At 48.3% G+C, this 17516-nt stretch overlaps 1 protein-coding gene across 1 annotated transcript in view; it reads right to left on the bottom strand.

The window, feature by feature from the left end:
* Positions 1-10242, bottom strand: part of KIRREL3 (kirre like nephrin family adhesion molecule 3) — a 130086-nt gene extending 119844 nt beyond the window's left edge. The window contains exon 1 of the mRNA XM_081534968.1: positions 10171-10242. Within this exon, the coding sequence (XP_081391094.1) occupies positions 10171-10204 (34 nt within the window). The 5' untranslated portion in view covers positions 10205-10242. The remainder of the gene's footprint in view (positions 1-10170) is intronic.
* Between the last annotated feature and the right edge of the window lie 7274 nt (positions 10243-17516).

Here is a 17516-nt window from a genome sequence, read left to right as displayed (position 1 = left end):
CAGCACTTGGAGTGGATGTTCTACCTCCGGCTGGCTGAGGGGGGGCGCCCAAGGACCCCAGGGCAGGAGGGCTGCTCTTTCCATACTTCTGGACTGTCCCATCCCCCCTGCACCTGCCCTTCCTGACTCCCTGGTCAAACCTTGGCTGGTGCTGAGGACCCGTGGTCCAGCCAGCATCCTTCCTCATTGAGAGAACGGCTCGGTGTCGCGTTTTGAGACCCTTTCCCTAGTAATGGTTGAGAAGCACCGCTCTTGTACTAAGACTAGTGGTTATTCCTGGTGTGTTTGACTCGGAGGTTGGGGGGAGCACCACTTCGCTCTATTTATCCCACAGTCTGTACGCAGTTACTGAAACTGTCACCGTGTCCTATATTCCACAGGCCATTATGTGTATTTCAAACCATTATATAAATGGACTTGATTTGGTACTTCTGAATGTCATTAAACTCCTCCCATACCAGTAACAACACAGTTACCATAGAAACAAATACATTTGAGAAGGGAAGGTACAGGGAAGAAAGCAGATGGATTGGGGGGGGGTGGGAAACGCACCCACCAATGACTATTACCAGAACGCAGGCCTGGCCGTGTGACACGGCCACTCCGAGGAGATGGGGTGAGCGCCTTCAGGTTTTTATTGACTCTCCTTTGATAAAAGGTCTGGATAATTCATCTCAGCCTGAACCTGCTCATTCCGGTACACAGCTCTAAAACTTTATGGCACCACAGGCCATTAAGCACTCACATTTATTCAGACTCTCCCACCCTGGGGAGGGAAGTAGAGGCGGGGGTCTTGGCATTCAGTGATGAAAGCTTTGAGGCTGGCTGAGGATGGGGAAGGGGAGGCAGACAGAGGAAAGGGGAGCTTGCCTGGGCAGAGTTGACATAGGGTGAGACCCTGGGATTTTGGCCAGTGGCTGCTAACTGTCACCCAGTTCATTGTCCTCAGTGTAGTTAGAATGACAAAACTGTAGACTCTTGGGTTTGAAGGGGTGTTTTCTATTTGAAACTCCTTTATAAGAGCCTACCTGAGGGGCTACCCGTGGCCTTGGTAGGTAGTGAGTTTCCTGCCTTTGGAGGGATTCAAGTGTAGGTTGCAATGGCCTCTGATAATAAAGTTTGCTCCCAAGGCTCAGCTCAGATTTCACTTTCTTCAGGAGGCTGCTTGGCTTTGCTCAGTTGGCCTGCAGTTTGACTGGATTCCTCTTCTCTGTCCCCAAGGCTCTGTACACACCTGGTTGTAGCCAGTATGACAGTGTATCATGATTGCTGTGCTGTCTTTCAGGACAGGGACTATGTCTTTACGTGCCAAGGGCCAGGCACAGTGCTGGGCACAGAGTCAGTCAGTTGGTGAGCGAATGAGCACATAGCGGCATGGTATTCACAGTATTTACATACATTGGTACTTGGAGGGAATATTGAGCCATCAGAAGAGAGTGTAGACTAGATAACCTTGGGTCCCTTCTGGCCTCAAGAATCTTTGATGTTATGGTTCTAAACCCGCTCTGACTATGCCTAAATTTCAGTGTCTCCCAAGCCACAGTGCTTAACCCTTAAGCATACTAACCACAAAGCTGAGAAGAAAAATCAAAACCAAACAACCACAAAATCACCTTGACATGAAATATGTCTAAGCTCCCCCAGTGGAGGACAAAGTTCCTGAAGTCAGAAGCTGTGTCCAGCCCCTGGAGCTCCTGTGCCCAACACAGTACTGGGCTCACAGGGGTGTGTTTCATGTCTGTATCAAAGAACCTACTTCCTTTCCTTTTCTCCAGAGGTTCTTGCTTCTTGTCTCTTTCAAAACACTGGCCCAAACCCATTTTCAGCAGGCAGACCTCCCTGTTGGACCTGCTCAGTCAGTCATGCCCACACTTCAAGGACTCAGCACAGTGAGATGGGGAAGCGGCTGGACTGAGGCTCAGAAGTCTGGCTTCAATCCTTTGCTGTGTCGCTCGCCAGCTACGCTGTTCTGGGCAAGCCCATCACTTTCCTGGGTCTCAGCTTCCCCTTCTCCAGGTGATTTCTGATGTTTCTTCCAGGAGTCTGTGATTGTCCAGCCGCCTGGTTCCAGCAGCTTGGGAGCCACTGCCCAGGGGCAGAGAAGATCATTGTGCTCGCTCTTCTTTCAATGTCTACTGTGTGCAAATCTGATGCCAGGCTCCTGGGAGGTAATGGAGACCTAGCAGAACTTAAAGACTGAGAAGGGAAGTAGGTCTGAGCTAAATAACTGCTAAATGAACTTCTGGGTACAGACTTAGCTAAGCCCTTGGAAGGAAAGGAATATAAGAGCATGGAACACAAGAAGTTGGTCTAGACTAGGGAGGGGTGGGTCTGAGGAGGCTTCACTGCAGAAGTGATATTTCAGTTGAGATCTGAAAGATGAGCAGGAGCCGCTATGTGAAGGGTCTGGGGATCGGGTGTGGGCACATGTGGCCAGTATTCCAAGGGACCAGTGTAGACAAAGGCTCTTTGGCAGACGGGAGCATGCTTTGTTGGAGGAGCAGAAAGAAGGCTGATGTGACTGAAGTTTTACAGAGCGTTGCGGAGCAAGATGTCATACTGGGGTATGGTGTCATACTGGCTGCAACCAGGTGTGTACAGAGCCTTGGGAACAGAGAAGAGGAATCCAGTCAAACTGCAGGCCAAGTGAGCAAAGCCAAGACAGCCTCCTGAAGAAAGTGATATCTGATCTGAGCCCTGAGAGCAAAAGGGTCAATAAAAACCAGATCCTGTAGGGTCTTACAAAGCTTGCAGAGGATTCGGGTGTTTTCCCTAATGGTGATAGAAAGCCACTGGAATATTTTCAAGAGCAATGTGCAATTTTCAGATTTTGATTTTCAGCATTTTGAAATACTGCTCTGGCTGAAGTGTGAAAAATGAACTGGGAGGGAAGGGGCTGGGCTTGATGGACCCAAGAAGCCAGTTAGGAGAGCGAAGATGCAGCCCAGGTCAGGGAGGGTGGTGATGGGTGAGGGCAGTGGCCGTCAGATGGACAGAGGTGGATGGGTTCGAGAGATATTCTGGAGGCAACATTTCTAGGTCTTGGTGAGAACTGAAGAAAGCAGCGAGGGAAAAGAAGTCTGAGAAGGAGCTTGGCAAGGTCTGTGGTCGAGGTGGCCCCCAGCTTGCTTTAGCCAAGCAGGTCTCCTGGTAGGAATGGTGGCTGGAGGAACAGGCTTGGGAAAAAGCTTTGAAATCCACCATCAGATCGAGGCAGGAGAAGGGAAATGGACGACCCATGTTCCAAGGCGCTGAGCAAATTAAATAACAATCATAAAGCACCCTGGAAATCTGAGTTTCGCCATAAATAATAAACAGGGACGTTATACAAATAATCAGCTTTGCAGCCCAGTAGAAGAAAACACATCAGTAAGAAAAATGAAATAAGGAAAAATGCACCCCCAAAGCCCCAACTAACAAAATGACAGTATTAGCCAGCACCCCGGGGGCTCTGGCAAGCAGTGAAGAGACTGTCTCAGGAAAATGACTGTGGGCCCTGGCGCTAGTAGTAAAGAACTTGCCTGTCTGTGTAGAAGACATGAAACATGAGATTGATCCCTGGATTGGGAAGATCCCTTGGAGGAGGGCATGGCAACCCACTCCAGTTTTCTTGCCTAGAGAATCCCCATGGACAGAGGAGCCTGGCGGGCTACAGTCCATGGGGTCGCAGGAGTCAGGCAAGACTTAGTGACTAAACCACCTCCACAGGGAGGATGAAAGCAGCAGTGTTGGGAGGCATACCTGCTTTCCGTAACTGAGTGGGGAGAAGCAGAGGGTGCCTGTGCTTCTGAGGGTCCCGGACTCTGCCCCCTACCACATGTGCAGCCCAGGCAGATGGGAGCCTCATGGGCAGGTCCACCTCGGCCTCAAAGGGACACCTGGGCAGGGAGGCCAGGGCTCCACTGCCTCCCCTCTCCTCCTCCAAACATCCTTTTCCTCATTCCCCCTCCCTTCCCCCTCATTTCCCACTGCTAGCCTCTATGGCCGGGTAGCCTTTTCTGGTTCTGGAGAAAGAAAGGGTCTTCCCTGGCCTGTGTCCCCATCTCTGGCTTTCCTGATTTTCTTCCACATCAGGCTGACAGTCTCCTGTTTTCCGCCCCATATTCTCCCACCCCTTCCACCTTCTCTGTATTTTCAAGCCAAAGCCTTAGGGGCGTCCCCTCATACTGTGGCCTCAGCCCCCTCTTTCTGCATTCTAAGAGGACTGGACTGGATGTCAGCAGACCTGGGTTGTGGTCCTGCCTCTTCCAACAACTTCCTACCGACCCTAGGCCTCCCTGGGTGGGTGGGCTGCAATGTAGTTACTGGGGTGGTTCAAGGTTCTAAGACAGAGGAGGACTGGGCTTTCTGAGAGGCAGGCAGAGCCCCTCATCTGACACCACGAGAGAGCTTCTTATTCTGCCTGTGGATAGGATCCACCCTGGGCGAGCAATGTGCACGAAGCTGGAGAGTGGTTCTGGGCTCTCCAGGAGAAGTGGGTCATGGCGGAAGGATGGGAAGAGGAAAGGGAATGGTGTGTGTGTGTGTGAGTGTGTGTGTGTGTGTGTGTGTGATGTGAGAGCAACTCCTCCTCCAGCTCTGATGGGAAATACCTGCCTAGCGATGCCCTAGATGAGAAGATGGTCCATCAATAGGAAGGGTGAGGAAGGAGGGCAGGTGGATGCAGGACTGACACATCCCTGGCAGCCTCCCTTCCTAGCCCTTTGCTCCACTGACCTGTGTGGATCCTGGCCTTCCAAGAGGGACTGCAGTGCTGGCCTCGGAGAAGAGGCAGAGAGGTAAGTCATAGGGAATTGCTGGGGACGTGAAGACTGGTGCTCTATGTCAGAGTGTTCTGTCTACTGAATTCCTTCTCCAGATTCACCTTATACCTGTGGGTAGCTTTCTGTATTCCTCCGTTGTCACTCATGGCACTAATTGTTTTTGTTGTTTAGTTGCTCAGTCGTGTCTGATTCCTTGCGATCCCATGGACTGTAGCCTGCCAGGCTCCTCTGTCCATGGGATTTCCCAGACAAGAACAATGGAATGGGTTGCCATTCGCTTCTAAACGAGATCTTCCTGACCCAGGGATCAAACTTGTGTCTCCTACATTGGCAGGTGGACTCTTTACTACTGAGCCACCTGGGAAGCCCACAAGCTGATTACTTAATTTCAAAATGGTTAGTCTCTACGTGTGAGACAAAGGTCCAGGGACTGGCAAGGAAAGGAGGGAGCAGGATCCTTGCCTTTCTGAAGCTAACTCTTAGGTGGGACAATGCAATAAATGATCATCAATTGGGGTAAGTACAACCAAGTAAATAGGCTGGTTGTCACAATGGAGCACAGTGGTGGGGGAAGGGGGGAATCTCACTTAGGTAAGGTGGTCCGGCATGGTCTCTGTGGAGGTGACAGAAACTCTGAGATGCAGCTGTGTGTTTTTTATCTGGAGCTTGAGAGGGCAGAGACTATATCTTATTTACTTTTTTTTTCTTGGCCACACTGCTTGGTATGTGGGATCTTAGTTCTCAGACCAGGGATCGAAGCCATGCCCCCTGGAGTGGAAGCACAGTTTTAACCACTGGACCGCCAGGGAAATCTTGTCTTCTTTACTTTTGAAGCTCCAGAGCTTAGAACAGTGGCTGGGACTTATTATGAAAAATTGGTATTATTTTTATGGTACGTATTCATTGACTGTTTGATGAATAAATAAGTGATCTCCTTCCAGCAGTTCCTACTTAAAGTACCATGTACTTAATCACATGAAGACAATTACGTCAAACAAATGTGACAGTCTCATGCCTAGTCTGTCTTTATTTGCTCCTTTCTTGTCGGCCTTTCATTGATTTTTGTCCATATCTCCACTCGATGCCTCAGATGTGTTGAGCACAAACAGGAAAGAACACACACACACACACACACACACACACACAGACATACACACACACACTTTACCGACCACTTCCATTCCTGCAAATGCTGCAGATTCTACCCAAGAAGCTATTACGTGTTCCCAAATAGAGCAAACCTCTCATTAACTATCACATGCCTCTTTAAACGATCTTTGAATAGTGTTTTCTTTTTTATTGCTTTGTGTAGTTTAACGGCACCAATTGCGATTACTCTAGCTTATGATAAACCCCGGATCTTTAAAGCTCCTGTTCATTCATTATTTTTCTCTTGCTCCTTCTCAAGCTGTTATTTTTGGGGAGGAATGTAGCAAAGAGGGGAGAGTGGAGGGAAAAGAAAATAAAAAGATACAAAAATTAACAAGGAAACAAATGAAATAGGGGACCACTTCTTCCTGGGTGACAGACACTCTATTAGATACTGTTAAACAGAACAAATATGCCTCAATGCAGCACAAGTAGGTCTTGCATATTTATTGTAAATGGCAAATATAATGATCACAATCTTATCTTTAATGGAAGAAGCAGCTAATTGTTCCAATATCTCACTAATTTCAACATCTGGGAGAAAAAAATTATAATTTTTTAAAACAAGTGTACCACGTGCTCAATTTATAGCAAGGTGTATAGGGCAGTGTGGACAGAAATGTCTGCTTCTTGATCTATGTCATAGCTGCTATTCCAGCTCAATTATTAATATGTGGAAGTTATAATCATTTTGAGTATTGGTACAAGATAATTATAAACCATAAAACAGCTCCCCATGCTTGCTGATGCTTCTTTGTTATGTGCAGACGTGTTGGGGTTTGAACATATGAGGTTTTGAAAGAGAAAAAAATGTGTAATATGACACTTGGGGTAGCTAGACTGGCTGAAGTGGGAGCAGAGAGACATCCGCTTCCTTTCCAGGCCCCTCCCTCTTTCCCTCCTCATGCCTCTCACCCCTCCAGGGCCAAAGCCCACCCACCTCCAGCATCTCCCCTTCAGCCCCACCGACTCACCCACCTCCTATCCTGTCTCCTCTTTGTTAGCCGAGATTTGTAACTCCTCATACAGGGTGGTTTAACTTGCTTGCCGCCCCCTCATCTCCTTGTTTGCCTAGAAGCAGCAGCAGCTACTGTGTGTGGGCATGAATGTGCACTGGGGCATTTGGGAGAGGCGAGAACCATAGGCAGTGAGGAAGGCAGAGATGGGCGAGTTGCTCTGTTACCTCCCAGCCATTGCTGATGCCTTTGTTGCCTCCTGCTTGAGTCTCAGTTCATCTTTACTAGGGGGAGGGTATAGACTGGGCTAAAGCACTTAGAATTGCTCATTCCCAGCTAAGTGCATCACAATCCGTTGAAAAGAATAACCCATTTTTGTGGCTTGTGTGTGTTTGAAAAGGGGCTCAAAGAGAAGGGGCATTGTTTTGGCATCTTGCTTTTTTAACAAGAAAAAAACTATTTAAAATGCCACCTGGGAGATAGTGAAAGACAGAGGAGCCTGGAGTGCTGCAGTCCATGAGGTCACATAGAGTCAGACACGACTGAGCGACTGAACAAAAAGGATTTCCCTGGTGGTCCAGTGGTCAAGAATCCATCTTCCAAAGCAGGGGACATAGATTCCATATCTGTTTGGGGAACTAAGATCCCGCATGCCGCGGGGCAATGAAGCCCACATGCTGCAACTAGAGAAGCTCACTGGCCGCATGAGAGATCCCGCCTGCATCAACAAAGGTCCTGTGCACTGAAGCTAGTACCCAACCCAGCCAAACTAAAGACATAGAGACCTGTTGAAATGCCATCTTATGACCAGTGCAAGGTCGATGCGTGAAGCAGGCACTCAAAGCCGATGCTCTGGGACAACCCAGAGGGATGGGGTGGGGAGGGAGGAGGGAGGGGGGTTCAGGATGGGGAGACCCAGATGCACCCGTGGCTGATTCACATCGATATATGGCAAAACCCACCACAATATTGTAAAGTAATTATCCTCCAATCAAAATAAATAAATAAATTTTTAAAAATGCTGTCTTAGCTTAGCTGTTGCACAAAGCAAGGCTAACCATCCTTAGAAGTAATCAGATCCTAGTCTTGCTCCCAAGTCCTCTTCTAGTCCCCCCAGCTTTCTTCCTTTCTTCTTTATTTGAACAATGTCTAAGGAGTTATTAAGGGTGCCTTTGTTTTTCTTACCATTTTCCTAAGCTCTGGTTCAGGGTATTACCACTGTACTTTGCTTTATGGCAAATGTATTTAAACTTCTTTTTAAGAAGAGACAGGCTTCCCAGGTGGTGCTAGTGGTAAAGAACCCACCTACCAATGCAGGAGACATAAGACATGTGGGTTTGATCCCTGGGTTGGGAAGATCCCCTGGAGGAGGGAATGGCAACCCACTCCAGTATTCTTGCCTGGAGAATCCCATGGACAGAGGAGCCTGGCAGGCTACAGTCCATGGGATCCCACAGAGTCAGACATGACTAAAGAGGCTTAGCACACATGCATGCATGCATGTAAAAGAGATACCAGAGCATTCTCTCTCTATCTCTACCGTGGGATGACTCAGTGAGAAGGTTGCTGTCTGCACACCAGAAAGAGAGCTCTCACCAGAACCTGACCATGCTGGCACTTTGATCTTGGATTTCCAGTCTCTAGAACTATGAGAATATAAATTTCTGTGTTTAAGCCACTCAATCTGTGGTATTTTGTGTTAGAGGCAGCCTGAGCCACTTATGAAAAGTGGGAGGAGTCGAGTTGTGTTCATCATCCTTTGTGATATGATTCTTTACAGGCCCCAAGATCTGGAGTCAGTATCCTTCTACTGGGGTCAGACATTTGGAACTTGAGCTTTCAAATCCATCCCAGCTCCTGACTTTTTTGGTTCCCCCATTCCCTGGGAGCCTCATTTCAGCTTCTCTAATGAGCATTGCCAGCAAGTGAATGTGTCTATTCAGCACCACGGACAGAGCCATGCTGTCAGTTCCCACAAATGAGAAGTTACTGCCTTGCACTCTCAAGAAGGGGGTGTTGGTGGGAAGGGAGGGCTGGGCTGAGAGAAAGTCAGGAAGGAAGACTGACCGGCAGGATGCAGAAAATGTAGCCTCAATCCTGGCTGTGCTCAGCCATGGGGCTCCGACAAATAAGAAGTAGCATCTTGATGCTGATGCCTTCTTATTCAGGCAGGCAGTGAAACCGGGGAGGTGATACTCTTTGTGTTTAATTGCACTGACCTAAGTGTTGTCAAACTGTCACCATGATGGGTCCTGGCAACAAAGCTCTAGTTGGTGAGGCATTAGGTCTGGGGAGCCTGTGGGAGTGTGGTTGTAATGGTCTACAGGCTGGGAGGAGAGCCAGTTGAGGAGCTTAGGAAGAGGGCACTGGAGCTATGCTGTGGTCTAAGTTTGTGGCTAGAGATGGTACAGGTGTGCTGTCTTTTCTATGCCTGGAATGGGAATGAGGCTACAGGGGGCCCTGGGCCTTGGGAAAGGAGGGGCCCAGCTCACGGCAATCTGGGCTGGTGAGAAGCCAGGGCTTCATTTGTCTGACTTTAATGAATAAATGGCATCCCCAGCCATTGTTTATCTACTTTTGAATCCTGACAAACAATCCATGGCATCTGATAGAGAGGGTTATTAGCTGCACGGAGACAGATGGCTGGGGATGAGGGGATTGGCTCTTTATTACAGTGGGCCCAGAAGTGAGAGCACTCCTCTCACATCCCAGCCTCCACATCAATGCCAATACCTTCTCCACCCCACCACCTCCTGCCTTCTGTGGCCCAGTCAAGCGTCTGAAGGAAGACCCCATACTAGAGGTAGACAGAATGGCCTATGAGTAAGAGGGAGAGGTAGGGCTGAAGGAGTTGGAAAAGAGGGCAGGTTTTTGAGTGGAAGTCCTTTGAGAATAAAGAGCTCTGTCTTATTCTTCTTTAGTATCCTCCCAAGTTCCCTGTGAGGTGCCATTAATTCAATTAGCATTTGAGAAATATGAACATTAAGGAGAAAGGCCTTAAGGTCTGGATTAGAAAAGATAATAGAAGCAGATTTAGTTGAGCCAGGTGGGTAGGTGAGGGACAAAGGGAAGGGAAGGGACAGGAAGAGAAGGAGGGGACCTAAAGGGAGAAAGGAAAAATGCTCATGAATCAGCACACAGTGTCTCTTCCCCATGTTATTATCTGAATGAATTCACGGAAATCAACCTCATTGGTCCACTGTCCTTTCTGAGAAGCCCCAGGGCCTTTTTCCTGCTGCCACAGCTGTAGGGCAGAGACTCTTCTTTCCCTATAACCCCTGAGAAGGCAGGTTCCCACTGACCTTCATTCATTCTCCGGAACTTGTCCTTGGCCATGTAGCCCAGCACCAGACAGCATCCTCTTTTCTGGAGGCCCAGCTCTGGAAGAAAAGCAGAAGTGAGTGAGCTTGGAATAGGTCAGGGGTCAGTGAAGGTCCTTTTGCCAGAGATGTGAAGCTTGTTTTTCTCATAAAAGGGCTACTTATTCAACAAATACTTAGAAAGCACTTGGTCCAGGCATGATTTTTTTCAAAACTTGCATCAAGTTTATTTCTAGGATTTTCATAATTTTAAGATGTTGCAAATGTGATTTGTATTTATTTATTTATCAGTGTATAGTTACTTTACAATGTTCTGTTAGTTTCTGCTGTATAGCAAAGTAAATCAGCTATACGTATACATATATCCTCTCTCTCTCTTTTTTTTTCTGGATTTCCTTCCCATTTAGGTCACCACAGAACATCAAGCAGAATTCTCTGTGCTATACAGCTGGTTCTCATTAGTTATCTATTTTATACAGTCCAGGCATAATTTAAGGCCAATAATTTGCTTATTTGATCTTCACAACAACTCTATGAGATACCACTATGATATACACTATGATATACCACTGTTATCCCCATTTTTATATTATATCCTCATTTATGAGCATATCAGGTAGGTGGCCTTAGATGAAAGAGCTGGTAGGTGGCAGAATGAAGAGTTTGAACAGAGGCAGCCTGACTGCAGAGTCCACAGTCATAACCTTTACTCTCTAGGTTAATGAGTCCCCAGGCTTGAAAGGGGCATGCCCAGATTACATCAGGACTGTGGTGAAGCCAGAGAAGAGGCAGAGTCCAGCCAGTGGTGTCCAGGATGGAACAGCACAACCAGACACAGTGGAGAATTTAGGGGAGGACACAGAGGCCAAGGGGCTTCCCAGGTGGTGCTAGTGGTACAGAATATGCCTGCCAAAGCAGGAGACATAGAGAGGCAGGGTCAATCACTGGGTCGGGAAGATCCCCTGGAGGAGGGCATGGCAACCCACTCCAGTATTCTTGCCTGGAGAATACCAAGGACCGAGGAGCCTGGCGGGCTATAGTTCAGGTGATTGCAAAGTGTTGGACGTGACTGAAGTGACTTAGTACACATAGTACACAGGAGTCAAGGTGTAGGTAGAAGGAATCTACTTTTGGGAGAGAGTGAATGTCTGGGGTTAAGCATCCCTATTCATCCTTACATTTAGGCACAATTCAGCATCGTCATCAGACACTTATGAGCGTAGACTCAGTGTGGAGCACAGGGGTGGGGATGGCTAAGAAACATAAGACATAGACTCTGGTCCCACAAGACTTTGACCCAATAGAACAACAAATTAGAACAACGATTCCAGGTAGCAAATGCAAGAGACCAGTTTTCCCCCATGACGATATTCTGAAAATCAGTGTCCACTGTATATAAGCCCTGGACTGGAGTACCTCGGTTAACCAGGCAAGATTTCCTCTCTGGTATCCATCCTTTGCCCTCAAGGTGGTGCAGTGGTAAAGAATCTGCCTGTCTATTCAGCAGACTCAGGAGACATGGGTTTGATCCCTGGATCTGGAAGATCCCCTGGAGTAGGCATTGGCAACCCACTCTGGTATTCTTGCCTGAAGGATCCCATGGACAGAGGAGCTTCGCTGGCTACATTCCATGGGGTTGCAAAGAGTCAGACATGACCAAATGACTGAGTGCACACACACACATCTGTCCTGTACTCCTGATTTGTCATCAGCACTTGTGGGTTCTGAAACAGGTTTCTTTTTGGACTCCCCACAGCCACTTGCATGAGGGAGGCAGATCAGTGATTATTATTCACCTTATGCAGATGAGAAAACTGAAGTTCAAAAATGTTAAATGACTTCCCATGATTACTGTAGCCTCCCCACCCCCACCTCTTTGCTTTGAAGTCATACAGATGTGGCAGCTGCCATGAACTGGGAAAACGGATAAGAGGTATGATTTCCAGAGGCAGGGATGGGACTGCAACTCCTCCCAGGCTTTGTCAGCTTCCCAGGTGCCTGGCTACTCCCTCCATCGGTTTCTTAGAGAAGGAGGGTCCCACGGAAGGATATGTCACAGCATCTTCTTCCCTGACGCTTGGTGATTCTCTGAGCCCCAGCTGGTCGGCATTCTAGGCTGCCAGAGCGTAGAGAGGCTGGGCTCCTTCTCCTCGAGCCCTCCCCCCACCTCTTGTGGTCCAGGCCCAGCCTCTCGGAGCAGCAGGATGAAAGGGCCAGAGAGACACAGATAAGTCAAGCTCAGGGGCTCCCGCCCCAGAGGAAAACAAAGCATGGTGGGTGGTGGCGGAATGCCATGGCCCAGGGAGGTCGCGGGCTTTGATCTCTTGATTCTTTAAAGGGGTTTATTGACTATCAGTAAAGAGCAGAGAAGCAGATCTGAGCACGCCTTTTCCAAAGGCACTCACTTCTCTTCCTTTCTCTCCACGCTTGCTCGTCTGAAGGCACAGCCAAAACGCCCTCACTTCAAACAGCCTTACATCTCAGGCACCCAAATTGACGATGTTAAGTTCCCTCATCCAAGGCCTCGGCCCCTTCTTCAGGGGCTCCTGCTCTGTCGAAAGCCATGCGGATCAAAGCCCCTTTGATGTTTACTTACTATATTTGTGGATCCTTTCTAACAACCACCTTCAAGAGGCAGGAATGCAGCCTGCCAGGAGGAGGGGCTGCCGAAGCTCTAGCTGTGAGGTGGCTCTGAGCCCCAGCAAACAACAGCCTCTAGCCCAGAACCCTATTGAAACCTCAACATGCTGACAACAGGAAGAGTTAACCAGCCCATTATAATTGCACGCATATTGTTCATCATGAGAATGATACAATTGCTGATGATTCCTGTTATATTTTCCACTGACTTCCTATGCTCATCTGAAGTACATCAGCAGCAGCTCCTAATGAGAAAGGGAGCTTGGGTTTGGGTTCTTGCATTGAGCCCAGGAACAAACTCTGGCAGAAGAGTGCAGGCAGAAGACTCTGGGTGAATTTCAGCCAGTGTTCCTGCAGGGCTTCCTGGACCATCCCCTCACCTCTCAGGGAAATGGAGAGGCATGGTCCTCCTTCAGATTTAGAGACTGTGGATCACCTGCTGACTTTGAGTTGACCGTCTCTGCCACCCAAACCCCACCCTGTCCTATGTCACGTAATATGCCACCAGGGGTATTGCCCAGTGAAAGAGTCTGTATATACACATGGTTATTATAAGTAAGACTCACATGGACCATGTTTGATGTTTGCAAATGAGCAGGAAAAGACTTTTTTTAAAAAAAAAAAACTTGATTAATAAAAGAAATGGAGGCTGAAGCAATTTCTCTATGTATTTGGCTCATTTAATTTGACACATGTGGGTTAGTCTTAATTATTTAGGCGTCTAGATTACAAGGCGCTAATAAGCACACTGCAAAAATTTATTAAGTGAGAGAGGGCTCTCTGACTGAGTCTTTACTGAAAAGTGGGGAGAAGCCACTGGGATCTTTGCAAGAACGAGCAGGTTGGGGGATTAACGACCTGAGAATGAGCTGGCTATCCATATATGAAAATTGAGGATGTTCTTGGGAGAGATTTGCAGAGCTAAATTAGAGGTCATTGGTACTACATGAAGAAGCAGGTCAGAGCCAAGGTGTGATTCCAGGAGAATCTGGAAACACAGGTGTGGTCAAAGATAGTGACTAGAGAGAACCATGCAGGGAGCAGGAATCAACGGCTTCCTATTGGGAAAATGGCAACAAGCCAGATCAACCAGTTTATTAATGGAGAGATGATGGAATGTGATAGAGAGAAGAGGTATCGTTCACACTGTGAGCTGAGTCAGCCACCAGACAGCCACCTTCTTTGTCGGGTGGTGTGGGACCGATGGTGGAGTCAGATCCCAGATGCCCGATTTATTTATTTATTTTTAAGACCTTTTTGTTTATTTTTGGTGTGGACCATTTTTAAAGTCTTTGTTGAATTTGTTATGATATTGCTTCTGTTTTACGTTTTGGTTTCTTGGCTTCAAGGTATATGGGATCTTAGTCCCCCAACCAGGGATTGAACCCACATTCCCTGCATTGGAAGGTGAAGCCTTAAGCACTGGACCACCAGGGAAGTCCTCCCTATGTACGTTTTAAAACAGCAAGATGTTGGGGTCTTCTCCATGTAGACTTTGGGGATGCAGCTTTTGGCTAAGCACCAATCAGTAGCAGAACCACCAGATGCACTGAATGGGCCCACGGAAAAAGACTGATGTGAATGGAGTCATCCTGGCTTGAAGGACAGTTCAGTACAAAGAAGGCCAGGGTCACCTGCCTATGGAGGTGCGGGGGGTGCTGTCTCAGGAGAACAAAGAGTTAGGAGACACTGCTCCACGAGGAGGGCCTTCCCTGGTGCCTCAGCAGTAAAGAATCCGCCTGCAATGCAGGAGCTGCAGGAGACATGGGTTCGATCCCTGGCTCAGGAAGAGCCCCTGGAGGAGGGCATGGCAACCGGCTCCAGTATTCTTGCCTGGAGAATCCCATGGATAGAGGAGTCTGGTGGGCTACAGTCCAAGAGGTCTCCAAGAGTTGGACACAACTAAAGCAACTTAGACGCACACACCCTACGTAAGGAAGCATTGCCTGAGAAGGGGTATATTTCTTAGGGAGAAGGCCAGGTTGCACCCCAGGAACTCCCAGGCTTTAGGCTGTGAGCCACAGAAGGGTGAGGATAGTGTCTTTTTAGGCTCAGGGTCCATGGTTTGAAGCACAGTGCCTGGAACATGGCAAGTGATCAGGAAAAGTCTGATTTAATGAAAGAGATGACTGAGAAATAATGGGTAGTGACCAGTTCTCCCCGACCCAGGCCAGAGAGAAGTCAGATGGGCTTGACTGAGGCACAGTGGATTAGGTCAGGTGAGGACGGCCTGGAGTGAACGAACGCTGTAATTCATCGAAACAGGAGTCTGGGAAATGTGCAGTTTCCTCTCGGGAGGTATAAAAAAGGATGGCTTCATAAAAGGAATGGTTTTCCTTCAGTTTCTGAGGGTGAGGATGGGACTTTTTCTAGCCTGAGGATTCCTTTATTCTTCCTAGTAATCATGATATTGCAGAGATATTACTTCACATTTGTGGGATACTTATTTTTTCATGATACTGTCGTATTCACTGTCTTATTGGGTGTTCACAGTAGCTCCGTGAGGCAGGCAAGGCAGAAGTGATTTCCTCCATTTTGGTTTCAGAAACAGGCTCAGAGAAGTAAAATGACAATTCAAGGCCAAAGCACACTCTAGCCTGGCCAGTGCTCAGGCTGGAATCCAGGTCTGATTTCTGGCTTAATTCCTAGGGTGGGTCCCACGATCCCATGGCTAGCCAATGCTGTGAATCAAGACAGACACTGAGGGACTTCTCTGGTGGTCCAGTGGTAAAGAATCCACCTTCCAATGCAGGGGACTCGGGTTTGATCCCTGGTCAGGGAACTAGGTTCCCAGGGCCTCAGGGCCTCAGGACCACTAAACCTGAATGACACAACTGCTGAGTCCACGCGTCTCAAAGAAAGATCATGCATTCCATAACGAAGAGCCTGCATGAGGCAGCTAAGAGCCAACGCAGACAAATAAATAAAATAAATAAATATTTTTTAAAAGACAGACACAGAAGTGACAGCAGAGATCAGTGGTCCTGTTGGATCATGGAGTGAACTTGGTTCCCCTAAACCTAATGCTGAAGTCCTGACTGCAGTGATTCAGTGAAAGTGAAAGTCGCTCAGTTGTGTCCGACTCCTTGCGATCCTGTGGACTATATAATTCATGGAATTCTCCAGGCCAGAATACTGGAGTGAGTAGCCTACCCCTTCTCCAGGGGATCTTCCTAACCCAGGGATCGAACTCAGGTCTCCCGTATTGCAGGCAGATTCTTTACTAGCTGAGCCACCAAGAAAGCCCAAGAATATTGGAGTGGGTAGCCTACCCCTTCTCCAGCAGATCTTCTGGACCCAGGAATCAACCTGGGGTCTCCTGCATTGCAGGCAGTTTCTTTACCAGCTATCAGAGAAGCCCGCAGCATCTCAGAATGTGTCTTTATTTGGAGATAGAGACTTGACCAAGGTAACCAAGTTAAAATGGTCATTAGGGGGACGCTAATCCAATATGGGGCTTCCCAGGTAGAGCAGTGGTAAAGATCCAACTGTCAATCAAGAGACACAGGTTGGATCCCTGGGTTGGGAAGATCCCCTGGGGAAGGAAATGGCAACTCACTCCAGTATTCTTGTCTGAAAATTCCCATGGACGGAGGAGCCTGGCCAGTTACAGTCCATGGGTTTGCAAGAGTTGGACACAACTGAGTGGCTGATCATACACGCACGCAATCCAATATGACTGGTGTCCTCATGAACAGGGGAAATTTGGGACAGACACACATGCAGGGATAATGCCATATGAACATGGAGAAGGTTGTTGATAAGCCACAAGGGAGGCCTAGAACAGAGCCTTTCCTCACAGCCCTTGGAAGGAACCAACCCCGCCAGCATCTTTTGTGGACTCCTGGCCTCCAGAACTGGTAGGCAATACCTTTTTTGATATTTAAGTCATCCAGTTTGTGGCCCTTTGTCACAGCAGCCCTAGCAAGCTAATATAGACAGGAAGAGGGGAGGAACCGGTCTTCTCTGCAGTCTGGCTATTTCCATTGGTCAAGACCCTTTGACTCCCATCCCTTAGTCATGGGGGACGCAGAGGGCAGCATCACATGACCACTCAGAAGGCTCCTGAGAGGCACCAGCTGAATAGAGAGCAGTCAGAGGGGCTGCTAAGATGGGACAGCGGGGGTGGCAGCATGAGAGAAGATGGGAAAGAGGGAAAGTGGGGAGGGAGGGCTGGCTATGTGTCTTCTAAATTTTTATTTATTTAGTTAGTTATTTTTGGCTGTGCTGGGTCTTTGCTGCTGCTCGGGCTTTTCTCCAGTTGCAGGGAGTGAGGGCTATTCTCTAGTCGTGGTCCATGGGCTTCTCATTGTGGTGGCTCCTCTTGTTTCAGAGCACAGGCTCTAGGGTGCACAGGCTTCAGTAGTTGCGGCTCCCGGGCTCTAGAGAGTGGGTTCAATAGTTGTGGTGCACGGGCTTAGTTGCTCCGAGGCACGTGGGATCTTCTGGGACCAGGGATTGAATGTGTGTTTCCTGCATTGGCAGGTGGATCCTTTACCACTGAGCTACCAGGAAAGCCACTAGCTGTGTGTCTTGATGTCAACCCAGAATGCCTTGAGCATTCCTGCTGTCAGTGTGTGGATGACATTGGCCCCAAGAGTGCTTGCTTAGTGCCCTAGACAGAAATGAATGGGCTGTGAAGTAATCACAGATAAAGCTGGTGACAATGGACAGGTACCAGGTCCTGT

This window comes from Giraffa tippelskirchi, chromosome 10, assembly GCF_054371585.1.
Source record: "Giraffa tippelskirchi isolate mGirTip1 chromosome 10, T2T-mGirTip1v1.2.pri, whole genome shotgun sequence".
Taxonomy (NCBI): Eukaryota; Metazoa; Chordata; class Mammalia; order Artiodactyla; family Giraffidae; genus Giraffa; species Giraffa tippelskirchi.
The sequence above is the reverse complement of the archived record's forward strand: the minus strand, read 5'-3'. Positions and strand labels throughout refer to the sequence as shown.